General features: G+C 37.4%; 1 protein-coding gene across 8 annotated transcripts in view; it reads right to left on the bottom strand.

The window, feature by feature from the left end:
* Positions 1-803: 803 nt before the first annotated feature.
* LOC105344217 (chromodomain-helicase-DNA-binding protein 8) overlaps positions 804-26,030 on the bottom strand; it is a 28,098-nt gene continuing 2,871 nt past the window's right edge. Inside the window, exons 2-44 of one of the 8 annotated variants that reach the window (XM_034480022.2) lie at positions 25,436-26,030; positions 24,296-25,345; positions 23,583-24,199; positions 23,352-23,469; positions 23,075-23,203; positions 22,798-22,872; positions 22,603-22,682; positions 22,359-22,479; positions 21,842-22,063; positions 19,647-19,963; positions 19,176-19,407; positions 18,625-18,786; positions 18,432-18,512; positions 17,995-18,154; positions 17,541-17,748; positions 16,306-16,501; positions 15,818-15,979; positions 15,425-15,604; positions 13,609-13,719; positions 13,192-13,460; positions 12,993-13,080; positions 12,789-12,891; positions 12,498-12,666; positions 12,294-12,386; positions 11,955-12,055; positions 11,494-11,602; positions 10,852-11,110; positions 10,546-10,655; positions 9,978-9,995; positions 9,252-9,463; positions 8,819-9,032; positions 8,583-8,698; positions 7,692-8,470; positions 7,301-7,405; positions 6,802-7,044; positions 5,988-6,051; positions 5,749-5,882; positions 4,895-4,960; positions 4,578-4,716; positions 4,127-4,287; positions 3,864-3,977; positions 3,596-3,700; positions 804-3,501 (exon numbers count right to left, since the gene is read on the bottom strand). The exon at positions 25,436-26,030 is cut by the window's right edge and continues 424 nt beyond it. In XM_034480022.2, the coding sequence (XP_034335913.1) occupies positions 2,371-3,501; positions 3,596-3,700; positions 3,864-3,977; positions 4,127-4,287; positions 4,578-4,716; positions 4,895-4,960; positions 5,749-5,882; positions 5,988-6,051; positions 6,802-7,044; positions 7,301-7,405; positions 7,692-8,470; positions 8,583-8,698; positions 8,819-9,032; positions 9,252-9,463; positions 9,978-9,995; positions 10,546-10,655; positions 10,852-11,110; positions 11,494-11,602; positions 11,955-12,055; positions 12,294-12,386; positions 12,498-12,666; positions 12,789-12,891; positions 12,993-13,080; positions 13,192-13,460; positions 13,609-13,719; positions 15,425-15,604; positions 15,818-15,979; positions 16,306-16,501; positions 17,541-17,748; positions 17,995-18,154; positions 18,432-18,512; positions 18,625-18,786; positions 19,176-19,407; positions 19,647-19,963; positions 21,842-22,063; positions 22,359-22,479; positions 22,603-22,682; positions 22,798-22,872; positions 23,075-23,203; positions 23,352-23,469; positions 23,583-24,199; positions 24,296-25,345; positions 25,436-26,030 (9,718 nt within the window). In that variant the 3' untranslated portion in view covers positions 804-2,370. Of the gene's footprint in view, positions 3,502-3,595; positions 3,701-3,863; positions 3,978-4,126; positions 4,288-4,577; positions 4,717-4,894; positions 4,961-5,748; positions 5,883-5,987; positions 6,052-6,801; positions 7,045-7,300; positions 7,406-7,691; positions 8,471-8,582; positions 8,699-8,818; positions 9,033-9,251; positions 9,464-9,977; positions 9,996-10,545; positions 10,656-10,851; positions 11,111-11,493; positions 11,603-11,954; positions 12,056-12,293; positions 12,387-12,497; positions 12,667-12,788; positions 12,892-12,992; positions 13,081-13,191; positions 13,461-13,608; positions 13,720-15,424; positions 15,605-15,817; positions 15,980-16,305; positions 16,502-17,540; positions 17,749-17,994; positions 18,155-18,431; positions 18,513-18,624; positions 18,787-19,175; positions 19,408-19,646; positions 19,964-21,841; positions 22,064-22,358; positions 22,480-22,602; positions 22,683-22,797; positions 22,873-23,074; positions 23,204-23,351; positions 23,470-23,582; positions 24,200-24,295 lie in introns of all 8 variants that reach the window. The other 7 variants (XM_034480016.2, XM_034480021.2, XM_034480019.2 and 4 more) reach the window with 7 other exon arrangements.

Genomic DNA, 26,030 nt, shown 5'->3' with positions numbered 1-26,030 from the left:
GCTATTATTTTATTAAGCAACCTAATGTTTATATTTTCAACCACTCTACACGTAGTTGAACACGAACGATAACTCTGTTCTGAATATTATCGTTTAATATAAATAACCGCTAGATGGTGAAATAAAACATACATCTTAAACGATTTTCATGTTCTAACATAAATGCAAGTAGGATATGATATGAAAAACGACCAGTACTTACGTATTTTGAGAATATTATCCGAACACTTATACTTCCGCTCGATATTTCACAGGAACTTAACAAATCTCGGTGAAGTCTCGTGAACTTTTATTCGAGCACCTCTGGATTTATTACATACTTAGCAACGATAAAGAAAACATTCCGAACACATTCGCAGGGGTGTACAGACTACGCGAAATAATCTTGATATCAGACTCCAGTTCCCACAGAAGACGATTTGTCCGTTTACTTGAGCTAACATACTATGTACATTAACAGAAATTTAGTGAATTTTACTTACTTTTATTAATCAATTTATTAATTAGTTTTAAAAAAAGATGTAGATATAGAAATAAAATGCTTTCTTTGGCGATTCATACGGGTTCTGAAGGTAGCGATAATTGCAGAAAAATTTACATAAACCGCTAACGCGGGTTATATGTTTATTCTGCAAAGTTGCCACCTTCATATTCCCCATGAATCACCAAAGAAAGCATTTTATTGTTGAAAGTTCTAATGTCCCTCCAGTGACAGCACACCAACCTTGGGCGTGTGTGTGTTTGTGCGTACGTGTGGGCAGAAATGAAATAAACATACAAATCAAAGCCAGTCAAACACAAAAAATGTTGAATTCATGTTTTAATAAAAATAGTTTACATACAAAATTTCCTCAACAAATAAATACATACAATTCGTTATTTCACTAAACATCCACCCAACAAATTTATTCCGGGCAAGAAATCACCTGCAATTTCTTCACTGTAAAGAAATGCCCCTACATTATCCAAGTGTAAAGGGAAATAATGGTGTCAACACCTTGCACCTAATTGTTGCCTGCCTTGCAGTAAAAGCTTTTGATATGAAAGGGAATAAATGACCCCTCTATCACTGTCATGGACAAAGGAAACATTAATCCCTGAATTTTCATGAATAAAAAGTTTAAACTACACAAATATGTCATTTCACAAGGGGAAAAAACTACACCTACTATGGAGGCCATCTTAATTTTTTAGACAGATATGGACATGAAATGGAAACTTTAGTAAAAAAAAAAAAAAACCCTTTTTGAGGAATGTACGTTTCCTTGTCCATATCATAAATCCAAATTTTTGTGAAATGAAGACACAAAATGTTGAAATAAATCTCAAGTCACTAACTAAGGACCTGAGGTACACATAATAAGACATAGAAGTAGAGCAGTATCTTCGTCACAATCATCAAAGGTCATTAACACAGAGCCAAAGCATTGGAAAGACGGTACAACTGGTGCCTCAAGAAAGCAGTCAAAACACTGCTCATAACATTATTGCAGGTACTTTATTTGATCTCAATGCAAAAAAAAAAAATCAAAAATAAATTCCTGACCTGACTTCATTGATTCTCTTATGAGAGAATGATTCTTAAATTAAATTGCATATACACAACAGCGATGATAGCCTAGGTAACTAATATCATATGCATTACATGAAAAAAGAAATTCAAATCTACCACTTTGAAGTTACATAACTATCACAACCGTGCCCATCTTGAAAAAAAAATTGTTCTGCTCGTTTGTGGCCTTATCACAATCTTAAAATTTCATTTTTACCAAAAAAGGGGGGGTCATGCATTTAATGGTTTTGGTTGGTATATTTGAACTTCCTACAATGAATAAATTATATACAAAATGTGTGACATGAATTGATTGTTACAATGCAGCAAAAAATAATATAAACCAGAGAAAAAATAATAATTAAAGAAAACTGTTTCTACACACGTAATACTTGTTTTAACATTATTGCCCTGAGAACGAAAATGATGAGGTGCCTGCAGTGACTTGGCCCTGACCCTTCAGAGTTCCAGCAAAGCACACCTGCTGTACGAGGGGTCAGACCGTGGGGGAGGGGAGATCTTTTTGTGAAATCGTGAAATCCACATGACGGGTCATTGATTTGGCAGACAAACATGATCTGGAATCTGTTCGAACACGTGTATTGTGCATATCATGAAGACTGAAGTCTCACTTACAATGAATAAATTAATTCCTGTATAATAACATACATGTCACATAATCTTGGGGGGGGAACACACAGTATTCCACAATACAAGATGATTTGGCTTTTCCACACAAGATCCAACAACTCTTGGTGTGGCTCAAAGCTCATTACACCAAGTCACAGCACGCCAATGTTAACTCCCAGTATACATCATCAGGACTGGTCCTCGTCTTTCTCTGCCGTATCTACCTCTTCCTTCGACGACTCGCTTTCTTTCCTCTCGGAAGAAAGATCAGAAGCTTCTGAACACTTCAATTGGGATGCTTCTGCAGTGTCCATGGTGTTTAATGTATTCACATCCACATCCTTTTCTTTGGCGATTTTCATAAGAATGCTATTCAGCTTGGACTCTTTGTCTTTGTCTCTCTCTTTTTTAACAGGTTTATCTTCCATTTTGTTCACTTTGTCCTTCAGCGTGTCCAAAATTTTATCCAATTTGAATGAACCCTGTATTTTATTTTTGGTTTTCGAACTGTCTTTTGGTGATTCAGAAGCAGAATGTGATCTACTTGACACCTCACTAGCTTTTGGCGACTCTCTTGGTTTTGATTTGATAGAAAGGTCTAAACATGCAGATTGGTCCTCATCCCTTGAACTCTTGGTTACTGCAGAGTGTGAAGCTTCATAACTTTTTCGCTTTCTGTGGTGGGAATGAGCCTCTTTGCGCCTGACAGACAGGTCCTGTGCAATCTCCTGTTCGTTATGCTCACCCTGGCTATATCGTTTGATTTCTCCCTCCTCTAGATCAGAATCACCTTGTCCATTTACAAGACCAGGTTGAGCCAGGGAGGCAAAAGATGAAGGCAGTGAAGTAGGCAGGGAGAAGTTCAAGCCCCCAGCAGCTTGTGCTGCTAAAAGGGGATTAAAGAGAAGTGGATTGTACAACATAGGGAATGAAGGGTGAGGAGTCTGTGAGCTACTTGGGGACTTTGATTTGCTCGACTCTTTGCTGCTGCCTGGGGATTTGTCCTTTCTAGCTTCACTTTCCATGGCCTTTGCCAAGGAAGGTGAAAGTCCTGGCATCAAGCCAGCAAAACCTGCCAGCATGGGATTAGCCAGCCCTAAACTGGGCAATGTTCCAAAGGGCATTCCCATTGGCATTTTGCCAAAGCCTGACATTAGGCCTAAGCCTGGGAATGCAGACATACTGGCTGCCAGAGAAGCAGCACTGTATGGATTGTCTGAGAGCAAAGAAGAGGACAGGTCCCGTTCCCTTGGTCGTCCACGCCGGCGTTCCGAGGATGGGGTACTCACACGCGATGACAAACTCTTTGGTAAATTGGCCTGTAAAACAGGACAAGAGTATGTGTATAATATGGAAGCTGTGACTGAATTATTTAAAGGGGTGCTGAGATATTCCAATAATGTAAACTCTTACCTTGGATTTGACAATATCTGTCCATTTTGGATCTATATCATACTGAGGATTCTGTTCTAACCACTCACTCAAGTATCTAATAGGAGGAGCTTTAGCACCAGTTATCTGAAGAGTCAATATTGAAAATGAAGAATTATTGCAAAAAAATCATGAAGGAAGAAACATAAGAATTGGTCAAAGATGGTAAAAAAAAAAAGATCAAAAATGTAATTTCCAACATTTTCAAAAGATTTATTTTAATTGTAGATATCTTGAACATGTAACCAACCCTTTTGCCAGTGACCCTATTGACAACTGAAACATTTTCTTCTCCTGTCAGCTTCATGGGATCTAACATGGCTGGGTCCACTTTTGGTCTTCTTCCTCTCCTTCTATCACCAGACTGTAATCAAACAAATGTAAAATTTACAAGACTTAATTTTATCTTGATGGAATGACATTCTGATTCTCATTAAATATATTTAAACAAAATTCATAAACCAAATAGTGCATTAAAATAATGCATGTTCTTTTAATTGACTGAATGAATACCTCTGATAGCTCCTCATCCTCTAGAGGGTACATTTCTGGAGGTCTGTCCACCATGTAACCTGGATGTTCATCCAACCATTTATCCAGGTCACGCTTCAGTGGAGCCTCATCTCCCGACAACCGACTACCATCCTCCAAGTTAATCACAGGAACACGAGATTCTGGGTAATGAACAGAAAGTTCCAATGTCAGTGAGGAAAATCATTTGGGAATAATTTACATGTACATCAACAGTTTTGCAAAAGCAAAGCAGATAAAGTACTGACTTTCATATAATCTACAATTTGCTTTTTCTTATACATAAATTTTTATAAATTCATTCAAGTTTGTAAAGATAACTCTTGGTGAGCTTAAAAGGATTTGTGTTTATTTGAAAATCTAGTTTAGGACCAATTACTTTTATTCAACACATTCAGAACAGATCCTTTGGAAATTGCTGTTCAGTTTATACCTGGTTCAACAGTGGCAACAGCTCTGGCTGTGTTTCTCTTGGACAGAGCTTCAGCCATTGCAATCTCTGCCATCTTCTCGGCCTTCCTCTTACGACCTCTTCTGCCCCTCCGGTCTCCAAAATACAGAGCATGCTCCATCTGCAATAGATCTCAAGGATCAATCCACATTTTCTCACAAATATTTATGTATTGCAAGCAAAGAGCAAAATAAATACAATAGTTGTTCTTAATATTATTTCATCAGTTTATGAAGTTTCAATTTTATAGTCAAGTACATATACAAATGGTCCCTCTTACTGAGCTGATTGTAACTCACCATGCTTCTTCTTAGCAGTTCAGGGTCCAATTCAGGACCAGCACCATTCAAAAGATCTGCTGGGGTCTAAAAGAATAGTAAATCGTTTAATCTTTACTGTTAATAACCAATGCATATTTTCGTTCAGTAGCTACAGACGCATCCCATTAAAGACCCAAGATTAAAAATGGGTTTTACTTTATATATATTATGATCTATCATATTACAGTAAATTATTTAATGTTTCACATTTCTAACCATTAAACCTTCAAACCATCACCAATTTAAGAACAAAAAAGAAAAATAAAGTTAAGCACGTGCACATCATTGCTCATTTAAAGATTAAAAATCTGCAAAGTTGAAATTTGTTAACAGTAAATATTACATTGAAACTTTGTTCAAGAAAAAAGTATTGACATTCACTGCACCCATTACCAGAAAAAAAGCACAAAGGTCAAACAGTTAAATAGATTATGCCCATGGTTAGAGAATCAGCCAACAATGAGGAATCATGGAGAAAAAGAAAGTAGGAAATTTCATTCCAATAGAATGAAGCCGATTCTCTGCGCATGAAACAAGTTTAAATTGCCAATGGTACCTACACAATACTGCTACAACAGCAAGATTTACTCATGAGTACATGTAAGGGATGGAATGTTTCCAGTGCTAGGGCACCAACAATTCAAAGTACAACTTTATTTTGCAAAGACCTTCAATCTTGTTACATTTACAACATACATTTTTGTATATATGCCTTAACGAAATTCACTTGGTTTAACCCACATATATAAAAAAGGGTTTATTTTTTGAGTCTGAATGTGAGAGAAGTCGGGCATGGGGGTGTGTAGGTGCCATGGCATGTAGGAGCCACAAACCTGTGAGAAGAGGTAGTGATGAGGGGAGTGCCGAGGAGACAGGTGAGCAGGTACCTGAGATCGGGGCGTTTCTGTCAGACTCTCATTGTCACTAGAGGCTGCGCTGCGGTTCATCAGCTGCTGCATGCGGCTGCCTGTCATCACCAGGAACAAATAGTTACCATCATTTACCAGATCTGTTACAACTAATCTTTCTTTTAAAATCTCACACTCAGAGTTTACATTTAATGTCAACAAACCTTCAAAATCATATTTACGACCCTGTCCTCTTCTCTTGTGGAAGGTCATCTTCAAACCATCACCCTAAAACATGCAAGAAGTTACAATTTTAAGAGTAAATAAATTTTACCCAACAATTTTTATGTTTCATGGACTGGGTAATGTTGGCATAGAAAACATCTGGCAATTCTCATATCTAAAATAGCTTTTGTTTAATTTGATTGAATTTAAAATGGTGGTTTTTTGTAACAGTCAAATACCCCACAATAACAAATATGTAGTTATGCACAGCTTAAATATATCGATATCAATGACATCAAAAAATGATTCTTATAAAAACCAAAACCAACTGGGGTATAAAGATTTTAAAAAAATTTTTTATAAACAATATGCACAAATTCTAACATTTTACCAATAACAAAACACATCAAATAAGACAGTTTCAAGAGTGACCAAAAGATTTCAGTAGTGCATGATGACTTCCATCCTTAAATTAACAGTTTGTTTGTCTGTAGCACACTGTAGATGGTGAAATCTTTATTTATCTAGGAAAAGCCAATTCTCTGGAAATTCAACCTTCAACTGCTTCTAAACCAATATGTTGCAGAATGTTTCCATAAACTTATGCCTTAAAGACCTATCAGTGCAACAATGACATGATTTACACACTAACATCCATTTCTGTAAGATTTGAAAATAAAATTGGAAATAGATTGAACATGTATGTGTTAAGGAACGGCACTTATGTGTACCATTCCCAATTAACCACAACTTAAACCAATACACAAAGAAAACCCAGCACTGCACCAATCAGTAAACCAATCTGTGTCCTACCTCAGGCATCATAGCTTCAAAGTCCTTATTTAAATCTGACTTCACCTTGACACCATCGTAGACTGAGTCTCCAGCATCAGATTGGCTGAGCTCGGGGTCGTCCTTTGGGGTCGAGGACCCAACAGGTGTTCCGCTGCGGGAGTCGTAGTTCATGGGGATGTATGACATACGCTTGGGGAATGGCCATTCATTGTGCTCCACACAGTAACAGATGTGCTCCAGCCGATGGAACAACACTCGGTCCTATTATTAAGCAAAATTTTGACTCAAACTTTTGTCATATATTATCAAAAGTCTTGGGTCTTTTTAACAATACATTCCTCGAGTCTATTGAATTATGAACTTCGAAAACTTGTGCACTCTTTCCTTTTACATGTAAAATATTTCACATTATAAAAGTCCTAATAAACATGTACGAAATGTTTACTATTTATTTCTGAGTATGGGTACTCAAATATTAAAAAGGTGACCACACAGATCGCGTAGAATGTTACATCACCTTTGGCCAGTTGACGACAGAACTGAGTTGACTCTCTGGGAAGTAATCGGCTGTCATTCCCTCTGCCTCCATCTCCTCTCTTCTGGCCAAAAACTTCTGAAGCTCCTACATATTTAATAGTTGTCATAAAACTCAAATAATATTTGCAACATGTTGCATAACAACTGAACCAATCTAAAAGGATTTGTATGTTATTGAAGACTTATATTCATTGCTAATTACACTGAAGTATCAACCTGCTAACAAGCATAAATCATATATATTTCATAGCTACATGTACATTTACAGACTGAAAATACGAAATAATTCAGCATTGAACAGGGTATTCACCAGTCAACAAAATGTTATTCCCTTACTTATACTACATTTCACAGACAATAATCAATCATACCTCCTCATCATAGGTACATTTGATGTCTTTCTTCCTCTCTGACTTGGCCATTTCTTCCGTGGTTTGGCGTTTAATGTCCTTCACGATGTCCCTCACCTTCTGCTCCGTGTCGTCAGCACCCTTGCCCTTTACTTCCTCCTTCACCCCTGGATCACTGTTTGCTCCTTTGTCCTTCTCCTTTATGGAGGTCAGGTCCTGTGGCTCCGTCTCTTCCTTGACTAACTCAGATAATTCCTTTTTCACAATGGATTCCTCCTCTTCTTTCTTAACCTGCACCGTTTCATCTTCCTTCTTTTCTAATGAGTCTTCACTTTCTTTTTTAATGGGGGAATCTTCATTTTCCTTCTTGACTGACAAATCTTCAACTTCCATTTTCACTGCCTTTTCTTCTACCTCTTCTTTTACAGGTGATTTCTTTCCATTAGTCTTATCTGGTGACTCTTCCAAAGATTTATTGAGGGAAGTTTCACCTGACTTGGCTTCTGCTTGTTCAGATTTGTCTTCAGACACCTCCATTTCAGATTCACCATTAATCTTCTCTTTCTCTTCATTTGACTTTTCTGAAGGCTCTTCTACCTCCATTTTTGAGTCTTTGGATTCCTCCTTTACAGCTTCTGTATTTTTCTGTGACTTTTCTGATTTTTCATCATCATTTTCTGATTTCACTGACACTGTTTCTTTAACTACTTCCTCTTTGATTTCTTCTTTCACCTTTTCTTTACTTTCTTTCTCTTTTTTCACCACTTTTTCTTCACTGTCTTCTGTTTTTATTTCTTTATCTGCAATGCCAACCATTTTTGGGAAATAGAGACAGAAAAAAATATAATTTCACAGAAAGACAGGTCAAAACAGATTTTGAATGAACTTCTAAAAGAAGCTACAAGTTTTTACCTTTGGTTGGCAAGGGGGAGCTGGAATGACTAGTAGCTTGCTTAGTTTTTAGCACATCAATAAAGGACAGGTTGGGATCAAACAGGATGTGGTAGTCTGTCCGCACAACACCATGTCTACCAAAACAGAGCAGAAATTGTCTCATACCATTACCATTTAGTCTATAAATTGTCAAATGAAATTGTTTCTCTGTACATGTAGATATCCATTGCAAAGAATTAGATTTAAACACGTACCTAGCTGCACCAATGAGAAGGTCCCTATCATGTTGACCACAGATCCACCACGAGGGTAAATCATAGGACGGCTGACAGAGCTTCACTCTCTCATCCAACTTGGGGTGGTTCAAGGTTTCTGTGCGAATCTTGTTCAACATGTCGATCCTAGCGAGGCATCGACTGGCCCTCTCCTCAGTGATGGGGTCAACATATATGTTATTTGGTGGCAGAGCTTCAACAGTATTTAAATTAGTGTTAGAATCTCGCTGATTTCTTCCATCAGATACAATAATCAGAACATAAATAACTTTTAAATTTTCTGTCTAAACCTTCAAAATCAGTTCTTTCTCATGTACAATAGATGCACATTTTATATGTGTACAAACCATTGCAAAGATTTTCCAGGCTTGATTAAAATATTTCATATCATCACTTTGTATTGATCACTCACCATCATCATCATTTTTAAACTTTTTGCAGACTCGCATACACATGTGATAGAAGGCCTGGAAGTACTCCGTCAGGGTGTCATCAAACTTCTTCTCCAGGTGAGCCAGCTGTCGGAACCGGTCCCACTTGTAGCGTCCAGTAACCAGGTCAAACTCCACCCCAAAGCTGGAGATGACCCGATAGAAGTCTTGCTCCTCTCTTCTTGACCAACGGCTAAACAAAAACAATTTTTGAGATAAAGCATTACAAGCAAGCAATACCATTAGCCACCAAAGCACACTACTTTTTTTCCCATATTGCACCCAAATTTTACTCAAATTTTTAAGAAAAATTTGCAAGTTTTCTATTAAAAGTAGAGAAAAATAATTATTATAAAAGTAAAGCTGTTATAAGAAATGCTGATCATTTACTTCATCTCCAAAGCCATCTACAGAGTATCATATTTCCCCTTTTCCATATAGACAAACACAAATAAATTTACCCAAACAAGCTTCATGCCAGCTGTCATTAAGAGAGCAGGCAGAAGAAATGTGAAAAAGGTGCAAATGAAATTCAACAGCAGATTAAAATGATGTAAATTTACAGGTAGAAAATCATTCACCCTCTACAGCAAGCCCACTAACATGCACAAGCTAGATGTTGTCGTCATTTCCACCAACCTAGCACTGGAGCAAATCTCGCAATTTGAATGTTTGTTTACTTTTTTCTATTGAATGAAGTATCTTACCTTGAACTGTCAGACAAACTAAACAACAGACATGGTGAACACTTAAACAGCAATTCAATACATTATTTAAATAAGTAAAATAAAAGAGGTGAATTCATGCAATAAATGACAATCTAATAAAAGCAGGTTCTTAAAAATTTTGTTTAGTTAAGCAAGATTAAAAAGGACAATAATAAATACATTTACAGCGAATAGTATACATTGTATCTTTTCCAAAAATACATGGGGTCCAGCCATCACCATGCAATAAATTAACATGCGGTACTTTCTTTTAAACAGAACATAATATAGCACCAAACTGCTGTTCCTATTCTAAATACAGATACACTTAGTATGGGAACATGTATATCTGTATTTCTTTAAAAAAAATTCCAAGATCTTAATGTAAGAAATTTTCAAATTGGTCGTTTCTTTTCAGAATTCTTTTCAACTACTTGCCAGTCTCTAAGAATAATTTTCTTTCTAACATTATCCTAACAATGCCAGACTCCAATACACAGCATGACTAAGGGGAGGGGATGACAACACAGGCACATAAAGCTGTAGCCTAGTGAAATAATGGGCTTACTGTTGGAGGGATAGACCATAGGGGTCCGGTACCGACCATTGTTGATACTGCATTCTCTGGGTCTCACGCTCCTTCAGCACCGCTTCAAATCGCTCCTGGCGTTCCATTCTCTGCAAATACACAACATTGTCATAAATATTTTAAAATGGAATTTTCTTCTCAAAAGTGTTAAATACATTTAAGTTTTAAATAAGTTTTTAAGACTTGACAAAATCAATTTAAACAAAAGGATTTTTCAAAAAAAAAAAAATTCCATGAAATCTTTGGCAAATGAAAAGATATAATAAGTTTCATTGTTTAATTTACTTTAACCCTCTGGGCATTCTTGATAAGCATTCTCTTGTGGTTTCGCTGGAAGCTGGTGATGATTCTGCGGAGGCGAGTGTTCAGGTCGGAGGATGATGGGAATGGCAATTTATCCCCTTCCTCTGACCCCTCTCCACCCTCAGGTTTCTCAACAGGCAGGACAGAGGCTGGGGTAGTCTTTTTGCTGGACTCAGGTATCGAGCTCATTGACACATCCTCATCATCGTCTTGCTTCATCTTGGATTCATCCAGGTCATCACTTAAAATGCAAATGAAATTCATACATTAAATCAATGATTGTAAAAATAAGTCATACACCCTATATTAGGGACAAAAGAGGCATTAGAACCCTGTCAGTTAGTGCTTTTTTCCACTCACAGTAGCATACCACCAGCACACCTGGTTTATGTATGCCCTCTGTATTAGCATGGCAAGTCATCATCAGTTCTTTAGCTGAGTACTACACTTGTTCTCACATACATGTGGAGTACTACACTTGTTCTCACATACATGTAGAGTACTACACTTGTTCTCACATACATGTAGGACCTATTAGTTTTCAGCATAAAGCTTGTTCATTATCATCGGCATAAAATTTTGTCTTTCCAAGCTTGTCCTTCCCCCCTTTTTTTTAATACATACTCATCGTCATCATTCTGTTCAGCCGCTAGAGCAGCGCCATCTGGTGGTCCACACTTGCCCAAGAAGACCAGTGCAGGGTCCTGTCTCATCATGTTGTACTTCTCATAACCTAAATCAGACAACACACAATTCACCATATACTGTACTATAGAAAATGACACTGACTACATTTTGACTAACATGATAAATATACTCTGAAGTTAGTCTGAACATACATGGACGTAAAGAAGCTCACTAAAAATAACAAATGAGCCTAAAAATAAAAAAACTCATTTAAAACAAAGCTTTTGAATCATATTAAAATCATCTTCGTTTATATAAGCATGTACTTAAATTAGTAGACAAAAAAGAAGCATTAAATGTAATCAATTATGTCTACAGCCACATGTAAATGAAGTACATTGACAGTATCTCAAAACTGCCCACAAGTTTGTACAGATTGATGGGGAAGTTGAGGTTACCGTGTTTATAGACCCCGATCAGCAGGGACTTGTCTGCCTCCTCGTCCCACCAGGTGGTGGGCGGGTCTCCGTCCGGATCAGCCTGAGGAATTTCTATCTCACTACAACACAAACACAGCAAGTGTCAACACCAAATGGCAACATTCAATATCTAATATATAATCAATTTATCAAATGCTTGGTTTTCTAAAACCATAACAAAATCTTCTGAAATTTCACTATCTGCTTTTCGGAATTTATATCTATACTTTTATTATTTTATCTACATGTACCTGCACAATAGCATCATCATATGCATGTCAATAAATAGATAGATATTTATAAACAGCTGGTAATTACCTTGCATTTAATCCCTGAGAGACCTTCTCCACTGCTTGAGCCCCTATGATTTCTTCTTTCAGGTAGTACAACAGTCTTACCCTCAATAGCACTCTGCAAATTGATAAACAATTCTTTGTTATAAGAAGGTTACAACACAGAGCCTGATTCTAATGAAACACTGAATTACAAAATATCACAGAGTTGAACTGATGCCGATCTCACTTGTTAGCATGTCTGTGGAGATGTTTGCGGTAGCCAGGGTCCCGTAGCACTACTTCTGGATCACAGTTCTTCATCTTGTTGTACTTGACCAGTTCACTGCTGGTCTCCGGCTTTCCCTCTTTCTTCTTATTTTTGCCTTTCCTACCTCTTGGTACAGGAGCAGACAACCCTACATGTAAAATGCATATGTAAGTCTATACAAATTTCAAAAATTTAAGTTGCAAATAAATATGAGCAAATTAATGGTAATTCTCTTGGCATGGACCTTATCATCTTGACCTGGAGACCTACCTGAGTGGTTTTTTAGAGATCCATCACTTGAGGGGGAGATCAAATCCCAAATGAACTCTTTAATTTTTTCATCCCCCTTGTACTGCTGAAGGGAATAAATTAACTGGAAAAAAAAATTAAAAGTTATTTCACTCAAGAATATCTCCTTTAAATCTCAATTTTTAAAAAGAAGGACGAAACTCTCAACAAATAAACTGTAATTACCAAAGCCCTAGAAATATTTTCGACATCCTTCTCCTCGAGCATCTTCTTGAATTTCCCATGGGATAGGATATCCTTCCATCTACCCCATCTGTTAAAAGAGAAATATTCACTACTGTATTGTCTCATAATAAGAGACACAATGCAACACCATTTCTTAACCTTTTTTGCATCCTTAGAAAAATTATCTTTAATATGTTACCCATAAACCAGGAGGTTCTTCTCCACTTTGAAGCAGTCGGATCTTCCATAGCCCTCAGCATCATCGGCGTCGTAGTCATCGTCCGAACCACGCCTCTTCCTGCCTGGGCGCCCACGCTTCTTCAACCCGCTCCGTGTCTTCCTGGATTCTTCATCCTCATCATCGCTATTACTGGATGAGTCCAGCTCTGACATCTCCATCACGCTGTCATCATTTCCATATCGAGCAGTCTGCTTCCTCTGTCTTGGTTCTTGTATAATCAGTTCATTCTGCAGAGTCCACAACAAAAAACTTATTCACCATCTATTCCATTCCTTCGTTTTCATTTAAGGACAACATATATTTAATATGGGTGCATTGCATTTATACATGTATAACAAGGTCTGGATATAAAGAGAAACTGAATCCATACTGTACCTTGTGTTTTAATCCCTCTACATCAACATCTGCCTTCTTGGCCCACTTCTTCCAGAAGTCTGGATCATTGATATCAATATCTGTTCTGTTGCCAGACATTGAGAAACTTGCCTACAACACAAAATTTGGCATGTCAATACTCAAATCAAATATAGATGTACAACGTGCATGTACCGCATATCAAAATTTTTATTCAAAAGATAGTACTTGACAAATGACTAGCACTACACATGCTTAAACAGTAAATGTAAAGTAAATCTATTGATGTAAATTGTACATGTGATCACAAAATATACTATGAATTAATACCATCTCAAAAACTTTATCAGAATTTAGAAATACATTCTTCTAATGACATTTTTACATATATGAATTAAGACAAATTGCGCAGCTAAAGCTATTCTGTATATTATCAAAACCGATTTGGTTTGACTTTTCCTATAGCGTCACGATCATTTCTGTCAGCTACGTCATGCATAAATTATACACGCCGCCGTTGTGAAAACTTTATGATTGGTTGAGTTAGGCGGAGTTATCAGTACATGCTTATGCAATGCCAGAGCTGAAGGATTTCTCAGAACAGTTAATTTCCCCCAATATTATTCATTCAAAATCGACTATCCCCTATGTTTAAATTCTGTGCAAAACTCTCTCTCTCTCTCTCTCTCTCTCTCTCTCTCTCTCTCTCTCTCTCTCTCTGTAAACGGGCGTTAAACCATAGCCTCAACTCAAGCTACGGTCCAGAGTACGGCGTTATAAAAAATATAATATTTAGAAGTTGCATGTGCTAAGCGTTCAATTCATGTAAATACCGTAAATTTATGTGTAATATGCACATGTATTACCTACTAACTTGCCAGTCGAAGTGATAGATATGAATTCCTCGATTTCTACACCTTTCGATCGGCAATCGACAGTCAATAAAAGAATTGAACGATGGTGTGAAAGAACGAGACGGAAGTGGAGAGTGCAAGGGGGTTTGTACATGTGCGTCTTCATTAGACAAGTGTCCGATTCGTTTCTCTTCTGTTGCCCTATCACTTTCGGTGTAATATATATATACTAAAATATCCACAAACCATTTACTGCAGATTTCTTTATTTTACCTGTCTCTGAACCGCCGATCACCAGCTCCATACATGAACAATGGTTTGTTTACATACATAAAAAATACAGTTCTTGATCCGCCTTCCGAGTACGGAAGAAGGTTGTTTAATAGGAGAAAGTTTGGGGCAAGTAAAATACAATTATTAACAGTAGTAAACTAAATGAAGAATTATTATTTTTTTCAAAAATAGCATTATTTTTATATGCGGAACATTGCCGTAAAGTTTTTTAGTACATATGTAAGTATTGTATGCACTGTAGCTTTATATTTTCTAACCCAAAATTTATACATAGAGCTACAGCTATATATGTTATGTACCGTATGTATTGTTTTATCACAAGTGTACACTTTCGAAAAATAGCCCAATTTCGACAGTCACGAGTACCCATGTGAATTTTTCATTCTCAGATATGTTGTTGTTCTGTCCGTGCATAATTTAGTCTTAGTTAACCAGCAGCCAATCAGCGGTAAGCTGAATCCACCAATAAAAAAATTGTGGTTAAGGTGCGGGTATTGTTTATGTATGACGTAGCTGAAAGAGTTGAACGCGACGCGATCGGTAAAGTCAAACCAAATCGGTTTTAGTAATATTACATATGCATGGTAATTTTTCAGCAGAAGAATGTCTTTTCAATATGTATACATTGACAAATGCTCTTTAATCTGACAACAATGAAAAAGTAATATAGAAACTGAAATAAAACTTACCTTGGCAAAGGTTGAGCCCTTTCCTTCTGATTCAATCTGGATAACTTTTGTGCGCTGCTGTAGAATCTGATCAATGTCTTCTTCACAGAATTCGTCCCCGGCTTTGTCATCGTCCATCAGAGCACCGTACGCCCCTTTACGTAACAACTCCTCTATCTCCTTCTTGGTCATCTGGGCTTGCTACATATTTTCAAAAAACACAGTTTATTTTCTATTAAAAGTTCAAAAAATATAATATAAAAGATATTCAGATAAAAAGATACAAGTAAATTCTACATCAGTTTCACCTAAATCAGCACTCATAAATCTTTTCAAGTTTAGTCTGAGTTGGCTTGATCTTTCATCATGGTAGAAACACTATCTTAAACTTTGACAGAGACTGTAACAACTTACAGGTGCATTCTTGTCTGAGCCCATGGACTGAAGCACAGCCTTGTCCAGACCAAGCTTGAGTGATGCCTTGTCAAACATCTCTCTCTCATAGGAGTTTCTGGTGATAAGGCGATACACTTTGACTTCCTTTGTTTGACCAATTCTGTGACAACGGGCTTGAGCCTGAAAAATAGGAGTGATAAAAGTATTGACATGCATTGTTGATGTTCATGTAAAACTTGCAACATTACATTTTATAAACACTGCAACAACATTTAACACCATCTTAATATCAATGTAAACATCAAAATAGTATGCATAGATAGTTTTATATGTTGATAATTATTTCTCTATTAAATGATAAAATGATTAAAAGTAATTCAGTTCTTGGGTGAATATTCATGCCCATGCTTTCTTCTTGCATATCAAGCAAAATTTAGCCCCAAAGAATTGCTCCATTTATTTATTCATAATAAGGCCCGGTGAAGATAACAGAACCTCCTGTGTACCTGGAGATCATTCTGGGGGTTCCAGTCCGAGTCGTAGATGATGACTGTGTCGGCAGCGGTTAGGTTGATACCCAGACCCCCAGCGCGTGTACACAGCAGGAAGACAAAGCGGTCCGATTCGGGCTTGGAGAATCGATCAATGGCCTCCTGTCGCAGCTTACCACAGATCCGACCGTCCAGTCGCTCAAACAAATATCTGAGGAAAGGTAAACACAGTATAAATTCAGGTGTGTCTGTTTAACTTCCTTTGTTTTGAATGCCGTTTCATTTTATACAATGGTTCCTTGAAAAAATTTGTGCAAGGGAAGTTAATGCTAGTGTTGACTGTGTTGTTATAGATCAAATTTTGTTTTTGGCAAACTGTTATTGAATTGAACGTTCATTTTCTTCTAGCGTTTGATACTTATAGTACATCTAAGAGTATAAATAAATCTACTGTATCAGTTTCACCAAATCATCAGTCATGCTTATATACAAACATGTATGAGTTGGCTTGAGTTTGTCATCATCTACAGATACATATTTGTAAAAGATGCTCTTTATATCCCTATGTTTCCTCAAGGAATATTTACAAAACATACATGTATACATGAGAATTAATTCAGCAAGTTTTAAAATGAATTTAGCTTGACTTGCTACAAACCAAAAGAAGTTTCAAAAGTTTGTTTCCCCATATGTTTTGGTACGATAACACAAAACAAACCCACATTTAATATTGTGATATTTCCTATTGAGTCAAATAATACCGTATATCCAGGTTTTTCGCATGTCACAAAATTTGCAAAAATTGGGAAATGTGTAGCATTTCTAATTTGCGTCAGTCGTTTTGCGATTTAAAAAGTTTCTTCAAGAAAATAATACAGAATATAATTTCTGCATCTTCAATAATTTGCAATTCAATAGAGATCACGAAAAAAGCCAAAATTAGATCATCACAAAAATTACCAGATATACGGTAAATGCTTAAGTTTCTGTATCAGTTTCACCAGATCATCAGACATGTTCACTTCTATGAGTTAGCATGTATGAGTTGGCTTGAGTTTGTCATCCTCTACAGAAAAATCTGAACAAGTCATTCATCATTTCTATCCAATGTAAAAAAATGTAATTCTGTCAAGCAAATTGTTATTGGTCAGGTAAGATGTGGCTATTCAACAAATGCATGTACTACAAGAAGCCTTCTTCAAACCAGTGGGTTTGGGGGACCTACACAAAACCAACAGTTAGACACTTACTGTTTGTTAATAAGATAATCCTCTAGGATATCCAGCACTCGGATCATCTGGGAGAAGATCAGGACTTTGTGTCCCCCCTGCTTCAGTTTGGGGAGGAGTTTGTCCAACAGCACCATTTTACCTGACGAGTGCACCATAGTTTTGAACACAGCTTCCATATCATTTCCTTTGGTTTCCTTATTCTCATTCAAGATTTTATCCTCAGCACCTATAAAATACAAAATATGAATTCATTGCACACATACAGGTATTCATCTAATACATAATACATAGTTTCATTACATATTTCTTTAAAGGGAATAATCAATGCTTGATATTCAATGATATAGTTTTTGGTTTTTTTAAATTGAACTACTATTAATAAATGTAACACTTTGCAAAGCTAATGGCATATGTAATTCACTTTAAACATGCTAAGAACATTTCAATAAAACTGATCATCATTTACAATTACCTTTGATAAGATATGGATGGTTGCAACATTTTCGCAGCTCCATCATTGTATTCAGCAGATTCGGTACATTGGCTGAAGAACCAGTGCCTTTGGACAAGAAAGTAAAGTTACGCTCCAAAATAGCCCTGTAGTATTTCTTCTGAATGTTTGTCAACTCCACCTGCAAATACAAAAAAAAATGCATTTCCAAATCACTCTATGTGCATACAATAATGTTAGATACCTATTGTAGGCCTTTAGTTTAAGAAGTATTTTCTTTATAATATATACATAGTACATGTATATGGAGTGAACACGGATTAAATAGGCCTTTATCATATTAATCAATAAATGAATTGATGGAATTTTGCACACCAAAATTGTCATTAAACTTTGCCTTTACTGTCCTTTAGTTAAAAATGTTATCCAAAAAAAAAAAAAGCAAACAAATGTCTAACCTCAACAATGGTCTCTTCTTTGGAAGCAAGATTCTTCTCTACATCTTCTTTCAACCTTCTCAACATCATTGGTTTCAGGATCTGTTTCATACAATGAACAAAACATGTCTTATTTGACTTGCATACTTTACAAACAAAAATTTAACCATCTCATTCACAATAATATCAAATCCAAACTAATGCCTCAACTTACAGCTTTCAGCTTCTCCACTTGGGAATCTGTTTTGAGTTCCCCAAATTCTGCCAAGAATGCCTGAGTTGACTTGAATCTCTCTGGTTCCAGGAAGCTGAGTAGACTGTGAAGTTCCTCTGTGTTATTCTGCAGGGGTGTTCCCGACAGTAGGACCTGGTGCTCCTGTAACAAACATTTAGATGAATTCAGTATGAAAGCAGCAAATTTATTTCTGTCACAACCTTTTGAACTTAAGGTACATTGTCTTCCTTACAATAGTGAAAACTCACTGGCAAAATTAATCATAGTCTTGTACAAAACAATCAAATAAGAAATTTTGTGTCAAGTTGTGCCAAGCAAGGGCACACTATAGCATTTATAGTAGATTTCTTTTAGAAAATTATTATTATAAAAAAGAATGTATAAACAAACTGCATCACAACGCTTCTCCATTTTTTATAGAATACTTGCATGTAAATGTATGTGCATTTTGTCATCATAAGACTTGTGTTCCCTAACTTGTAACCAAGTAAATTACATCCATGTAAATACACAAATTTTAATCAACTTACACAATCAAACATCCTTAGGCCTTCCATCAACTTGCACTTGGCGTTCTTAAGACGATGAGCTTCATCTATGATTAGAACTCTCCACTCAATGTCACTCAGCAACTCACAGTCTGAGATGATGACTTCATAAGTCGTAATCAGAGCATGAAATTTATATTGGTTTGGAATTCGTTGTCCTTTCTCATCTTTGTAAAACATTTCATAGGACTGCAGCATGTTTCGACTGGTGGAACTATCAAATAGACAATAATCCACAAATGTTATTGTCAACGTGAATGGTAAATTCATTTAGAAGCTTTATAATACAATAGCTACGTATCTGAAATGAAATTGTTCCGACGAAAATGATCCAATTTTACTTGAGATAGAACACATTTTGAATAGATGTCATCTTACTTAACTTGCATGCATGTAAGATAAAGTTGGATATCATGATGACAAAACAAGCTACATCATAGTATAAAAACCTACCTTCCATGATAAACAATGGCATTAATGCTTGTCCAGGTTTCGAACTCTCTCTCCCAGTTGCCTAATGTGGACAGGGGAACCACCACAAGGAAAGGCCCCTTGATTCCATACAGCATGACTTCATTCAGGAAGGTGATACTCTGAATGGTTTTGCCCAGACCCATCTCATCAGCCAGAATACAGTTCTGGTGGTTGTGCCAGCTAAACATCAGCCAATTCACCCCCTCCAGCTGGTAGTCTCGAAGGGAGTTGCCATTCTTGTACTCTCTGGTCTCCTCTAGTTTTACCCAGTCATCAGGTGTACCTTGAGCTTTAACCTAAGAGAAGAAATCAAAACGAAATTCAAAGAATGGCATTTCAAAAATGTTAAATGCTAACAGCTTACAACAAATATCCATAAGGCCACATAAAATTAATTCTCTGGTTCTCAGGCCAAATTTTCCAAAATTAGATGAGGGAGGGAGGCTTTTTTTTTTCTTTTTTATTGGTAAAAAAACAGATGAGGGAGGCTTTTTTTTATTTGGGAAAGAAATTAACTACCTAAAATTTAAAAAACAAGATTTTCTTTATTCAATCTGCTGTTCTATTATTTAATAAGGATATCTATTAAATATACAGTCCAACTTTCAAAGTACAACAATGATATTTAATATTTAAGTCAAACAAAAAAAAAATCTATTCTTTTATAAATGAACTGTTTGTTTTCATTTTTTTCTGCTTCTTTGCCTTGGAGCTTTGAACATTCTTCCATTTTAACAGGGGCTGTCGTTGTGAAACAACACAATCATGACACATCGGGTACTATCCTTCTTCTGTATCTGTGTCTTGTGTCCAACAGTGATAGCATATTGGGGGGGGGAATACACCAGAGCTGTACATGTAGTACATGTAGTAGGGCGTCTCAATTGGAGATGCACAGGTCAAATTTGATCTCATATAAACGCTCTAGAAGAGAGCGCATATTGAGGGTGCTTTCTCAGGATTATCAGGTTTTAATTCCTAAATTCCGATCCACATGAAAACTAATAAAGTCCAATGATTTTGGTAAGCAAGGCACCTTCTTGGGCACCAAGTTTAGTAGCACTACGGTATATAACTTATAAGACTCTGGGTTTCTGGCAATCTATGCAGGTTCCCATTTGTTTCACTGTTTTGGCAGTCTGAGCAGATAGACTAAATGGAATTCCATGTCTGCTTGCAATTGATTGTGCTCGTTTATATGATAAAGAAGGACAGTGTTCCTCTGTAGTATTGGTTCAAAAAACCTCACTGAATTCTTTGTAGTGTCCTTCTTCTCCTTTAATAAATGACAGGCATTTAAAAATAAAGAAAAATACCAATCCACTTTACAAAACGTAAAATGACATAAATGATGTTTACTCTAAAATACCTTGCACTGGATCAGGAAAGTTGTGTAAGTGGTTAGAGATATCATTATGTAATCTTGGGTGTCCGACAGTTACTAGGACCACATTTCTTCACAGTTAAGAACTTAAGAAGTAAGTCCTGAATACACAGCAGTTATCAATAAACCCTGCAAGTTTATAATGGTTAAAATCGCGGCGTCCAAACTGTTCTTGTGCTTGCAAACTGACAAAGAAACCGAGGCACCAAGTAATATTTCTGGGGAGGTCCAACTTTCACAATCGAATTTCATCAATTTCACTCCCTCGTACAGGTCTAACAAAAAACATCCATCGGAAAAACTCTCAATTATAGTCCACGGTAGAATTAAAAGGGTTCCATGGCGGCTACAAATCGAAACAGCAGACATTTTGATTCGTTTTAAGTCCAAAATTTCCATCGACCCCATTTTTACTAGTATCGTCTATATCATCGGGAGGTTTGGATCATAAAGTTTTTACTCACGAAAATAAGCGACTTTATGATTAAGACTACACCGGAAGCTGCATATTAGAAACGAAAGTAAAACTATATACAAACCGAATGCGGAAACTTTTTTTTCCCGGATAGGTCTCCGCATTATCAACTTTTTATTTTATTGAAAATGCAATAAAATTTGCAATGCGGCACCCTCAAAACGGATGCGCGCGGGCCTGAGAACCGAAATTTCAATTTTATTTAGCCTAAGTATCCGCATTCAACAAAATACTTCTTTTTCTGTTCACAAAGAAGGTGTTATAAAAATATGCAGGTATAATATTTATATTATGAATTTTTGAGGCAATAATTACCTCTGCATCCTCTGGTGGCTCCCGGAACTTGTAAAAATGCTCCACCTTTACAGGATCCACATCCTGCTGTAGCTCCCATGTGGCTTCCTCATAGGGTAACCCCTTCCACTTGACCAGGAAGTGTGTAATGTCATCACCACCATTCGGGTCACTGAGCTTGGACACATCTAAGACTCGATGTACCTCAGTGTAATCAGGATTAAAGAGTTCGTCCTCATCCAACTAAAATAGAAATTTACATGTTAGTCAAAAGTAATTCCAATACAACCCTTGATGATTGTACATGTATAAAATTTATACATGTACAATCATCAAGGGTTGTATGATTTATACTATAAATCATATTTAGAGCCAATGTAGGCTTACTATATTTTGTTTCTATTCAGAATTATCGATAAGTCATTTTCCTGACTCAAAAATTCTAAAGGGTCACAATGATTATTCTATAAAACCAAATAATCTTGATTTCAAATAAATCTCTTGCTGCATAGTCAATTTACTCATTGAAAACAATTACCTCTGAGAACATATTCTGACTTTGGGTTTTCTTCATGTAGTATCGTTTTAATTTCTGATGAATGCGTTTATCTCCCCTTTCTAATTCTTCTGCTGTTTTCCACTCACAGTGCAAATAGGAACTAAAAATTAGGCAAAGAAAGGGCATTACTATTTTGCACAAATAGTGAACTACAGATATACTGAAACACATCGTAAATCAAATTCTTAAAGAGAGCACCGGTAAATAAAAAAATATCACTCACAAGTTCTTGTATTTAACAAAGAATTCCTCAACTTCTTCATTTGATGTTGATTGCTCTTCTGTTTCCCCATCTACACTGATCTGAAAATCAGAACAAAACAAATGAAATCCAATGTCAACAAATCATCAATCATAGTACTGTACATGAACATCATCAAACTTTATTCCTGACAATCACTGTGTGTAAATTGCTTACATCTTTGTCCGCTTTTCTCATTCTGCTTCCCAGAATTTTATCCACAATAGAGCTGTTGTCCTCCTCAATGGTGTCCTGAAATAAATCAAACACATGACTGTCATACATAGCAATTGGCTGATCATTTCAATGGAGAGAGGAATACAAGTTTCAACAGTATTTGAAAAATTGAGTTATTTCACAAGTGGTAAGGGTCAATAATATAACATAACTGGCTGTAGAAAAATCACTGGTTATGCGTTAACATTGTAACATGAACAGTTGCCGTGACACATACCACTCTGACAGCTGCCGGCTGTTCAGCAAAGGCTTCTGGTTCCACATCCTGGGTGTCATCATCCGACAGGTTCAAATCCACATCATCCAGGTACTTCTTCCTCTTTGTATTACGAGCAGAGCGCCTTTTCTGGAAACAGAAATATCAAATTATCACACTAATAACACATCAGTTTGTTTGTTTAAAATGTCTTAACGGTCGAAACATAAATTTAGAGTTAAAGTGAATGGCAGAAATACCTTTAACATTGTAGAACATTCTGTTGTGTTTTACTAACCTGGATTGAATCGTCATCCATTTCCTCGGTCTCACCCACTGCATGTTTAAGTTCAGGATCTGACTCGGATGAATCGTGACGTTTTCGCTTTTTCTTTTTCAAAAATGTAGCTGGAGGTCTGAAAAACAAATATATATGCATATAAAAGATTCTTGGTTTTCTTTCCTTTCAATTCCAAAAAACAAGAATTTCTATTTAAAGTTATCTTGAAAGACTACAAAGAACACATACTTTTTCTTCTTCTTTACAGGTGCTTTTACTTTAGGCTTGGCCTTCTTCTTTTCTACTTTCTCTCCATCCATGGTAGATTCTCCTTGACTCTCCAGCTCCTGTGTTCCTTCCCCACTACTCACATCACCTTCCTTCTTCTCCTTTTTGGGTGTCTTTGGTTTCCTGACACGTTTTTTCTTTTTCTTGGAGTCCTCCTCCTCTGCATTTTGTACATCATTCACAGTAGCCGGGATGTCCCCAGTCATAATCTTTGGCACCTCCCTGCCCTCCGCCTGGGCCCGCGCTACAGCTTCTGCCACAATCTTGTCCGCTTTCTCTTGCTGTTTCTTGGCCTTCTTATTTTTCTTTGGTTTTTCTGCACTTGCGGGGTTGCTCTCGCTGCCAAAGTCTGGAAGAGGCGGAAATGTTGTGCCTGGTGGTGCCTGGATAAGCTGAGGGGCAGGTTGAGAGACTCCGCCCATCTGAAGTTGAACAACGCTTGACGGAATGTTTCCTTGTTGCGACCCTACAGGTGGCATAGGAGTCATGCCCTGAGCAGGCATAGCATGAGGTAGATTGTTTACTGACTGAGGCACTTGTTGACTGATCATCTGAGGGGCAGCTTGGCTTCCTTGTGGCTAAATAAATAAATATATAAATCAAGAGTAAGGGTAAAAAGACTTATTGATTATTGACTAATAATTGCGACTAAATTAAACGTGATTTATACACACCTGAAGAATAACCTGAACTTTTTGGGGAGAATGCATTGGCATTTGTTGTATTTGAGGTTGCATCATCCTCTGTGTACCAGATGTCACTATCAGGACATTCTGAGGGGGCCGTGTCTGATTCACAAACATAGGCTGACCAATCTGAAACACTTGCTGTGGGTTTGAGGAAGGTTGCTGACTAGCAGTTTGCTGTTGTTGTACAGGTGGCTGTGGTTGTTGCATGGAAGGCTGTGGAACTTGTGCTGGTTGCTGTTGTTGCATTATCGGCTGAGATTGTTGTACTGCTTGAGACTGCATTAGGAGTTGTGGTTGTACTGAAGTTTGGACTTGTTGCATTGTTTGCTGCTGTTGAGCTGAAACCTGAGGGTTTTCTTTTACCACTGTAACAACATTGGTTTGATTCTGAGATGGTTGTTGTTGCTGTGTTTGCATTGTCCCATTTGTTGGTCCAGTATACCCACCTTGTTGATCTGCTTGGGCCTTTTGTCTTTGAATTTCTTGAGAAGCACGAAGGGAACGAATCTTTTCTTGCACTTCCAGCATCTTCTGTTGAGTTTGCTGTGTCTGCCCTGCTGCTTGCAACTGATTCAACTGCTGCTGCAGGTACTGTATTTCACGTTCGGTATTTGTCATAGTCACTCTAACATTCCCAGCATTTTTCACATTTGGACTGATTGGGCCTATGCCATTCGAGTTTGGTAGAGATGTACTGATTTGAATAGCATTCGAGTGTTGGAAGTTTGGCCCACTACTACTCACTTGTGGTTGATGGAATGGACTAGATACAGGTGTGGACACATTTGAACGTGGTCCAGGTGGTGAGACCAGTTGTTCCATCTGTGGAACAGAAGCAGGGGCTCTAGGATTGATTTGAGGGGTGGAAGCGTGCTCAGGAGTCGATGGTGGCCTTGGTGAGGGGGTTGTTGCCCTTTGAGAGGGCATCCTAGGGTAAGAAGGGTGAAAGTTCTGGTTGGGACTTGTATTGAACTGTGCTGAAGCATCTCCCTGTTTAGTGGGTGTATTGCTGGGCATCTGGCCAAACGGAAATCGCTGAAAATTATTCGATTGAACATTATTCATTGGTTGTTGTTGTTGTTGCTGAAAGTTGCCCTGATATTGTAAAGCATGTTGCTGAGGTACCTGTTGAGAAGGGTTATTAAATCCTGGCATTCCCATTGTGCTCTGTATTTGGAATGTTGGTTGATTTTGCATGGGTATCTGTGACTGCTGAGGAGTCATGGACTGTATGCTGCTCTGCCTGTGTCCCATGGCGGCGTTAGGGCTAGATATTGGCACAGAGGGCATTTGACTTCTATTCTGCATGTACATTTGTGGATTAGATGATGTGTTACCTTGAAAGCGCTGGAAAGAAGTTGAAGTTGCAGGACTGCTCTGAAAGAAATCTGAGGCGTTGGAGGAGGGCATCTGTGGAAAGTCAGGGTGTGAAAGAAACTTGCCCTGCATGGCTTGTGAGGTGGGCATAATCTGGGACTGAATCATATTCTGAGACTGGGCCATGTAATGAGGACGACTAGGACTAGACTGGCCAGGGTTCCACTGAGGCATTCTCTGCTGAACTTGCATGTGCTGCTGAGGAGGATTCGGCAAGCGGGGTCCGACTTGCTGAGCCCCATAGTTTCCATACCCACCCATGTTTTGACTTGGTTGAGCCATGTTGGGTTGTGAGGGTCTGAACTGTTGTTGTTGTTGTTGCCTGTATGGGGACATCATTGGT

This window comes from Magallana gigas, chromosome 3, assembly GCF_963853765.1.
Source record: "Magallana gigas chromosome 3, xbMagGiga1.1, whole genome shotgun sequence".
In the NCBI taxonomy this organism is placed as follows: Eukaryota; Metazoa; Mollusca; class Bivalvia; order Ostreida; family Ostreidae; genus Magallana; species Magallana gigas.
This window is presented reverse-complemented; position numbering and strand designations above follow the sequence as displayed.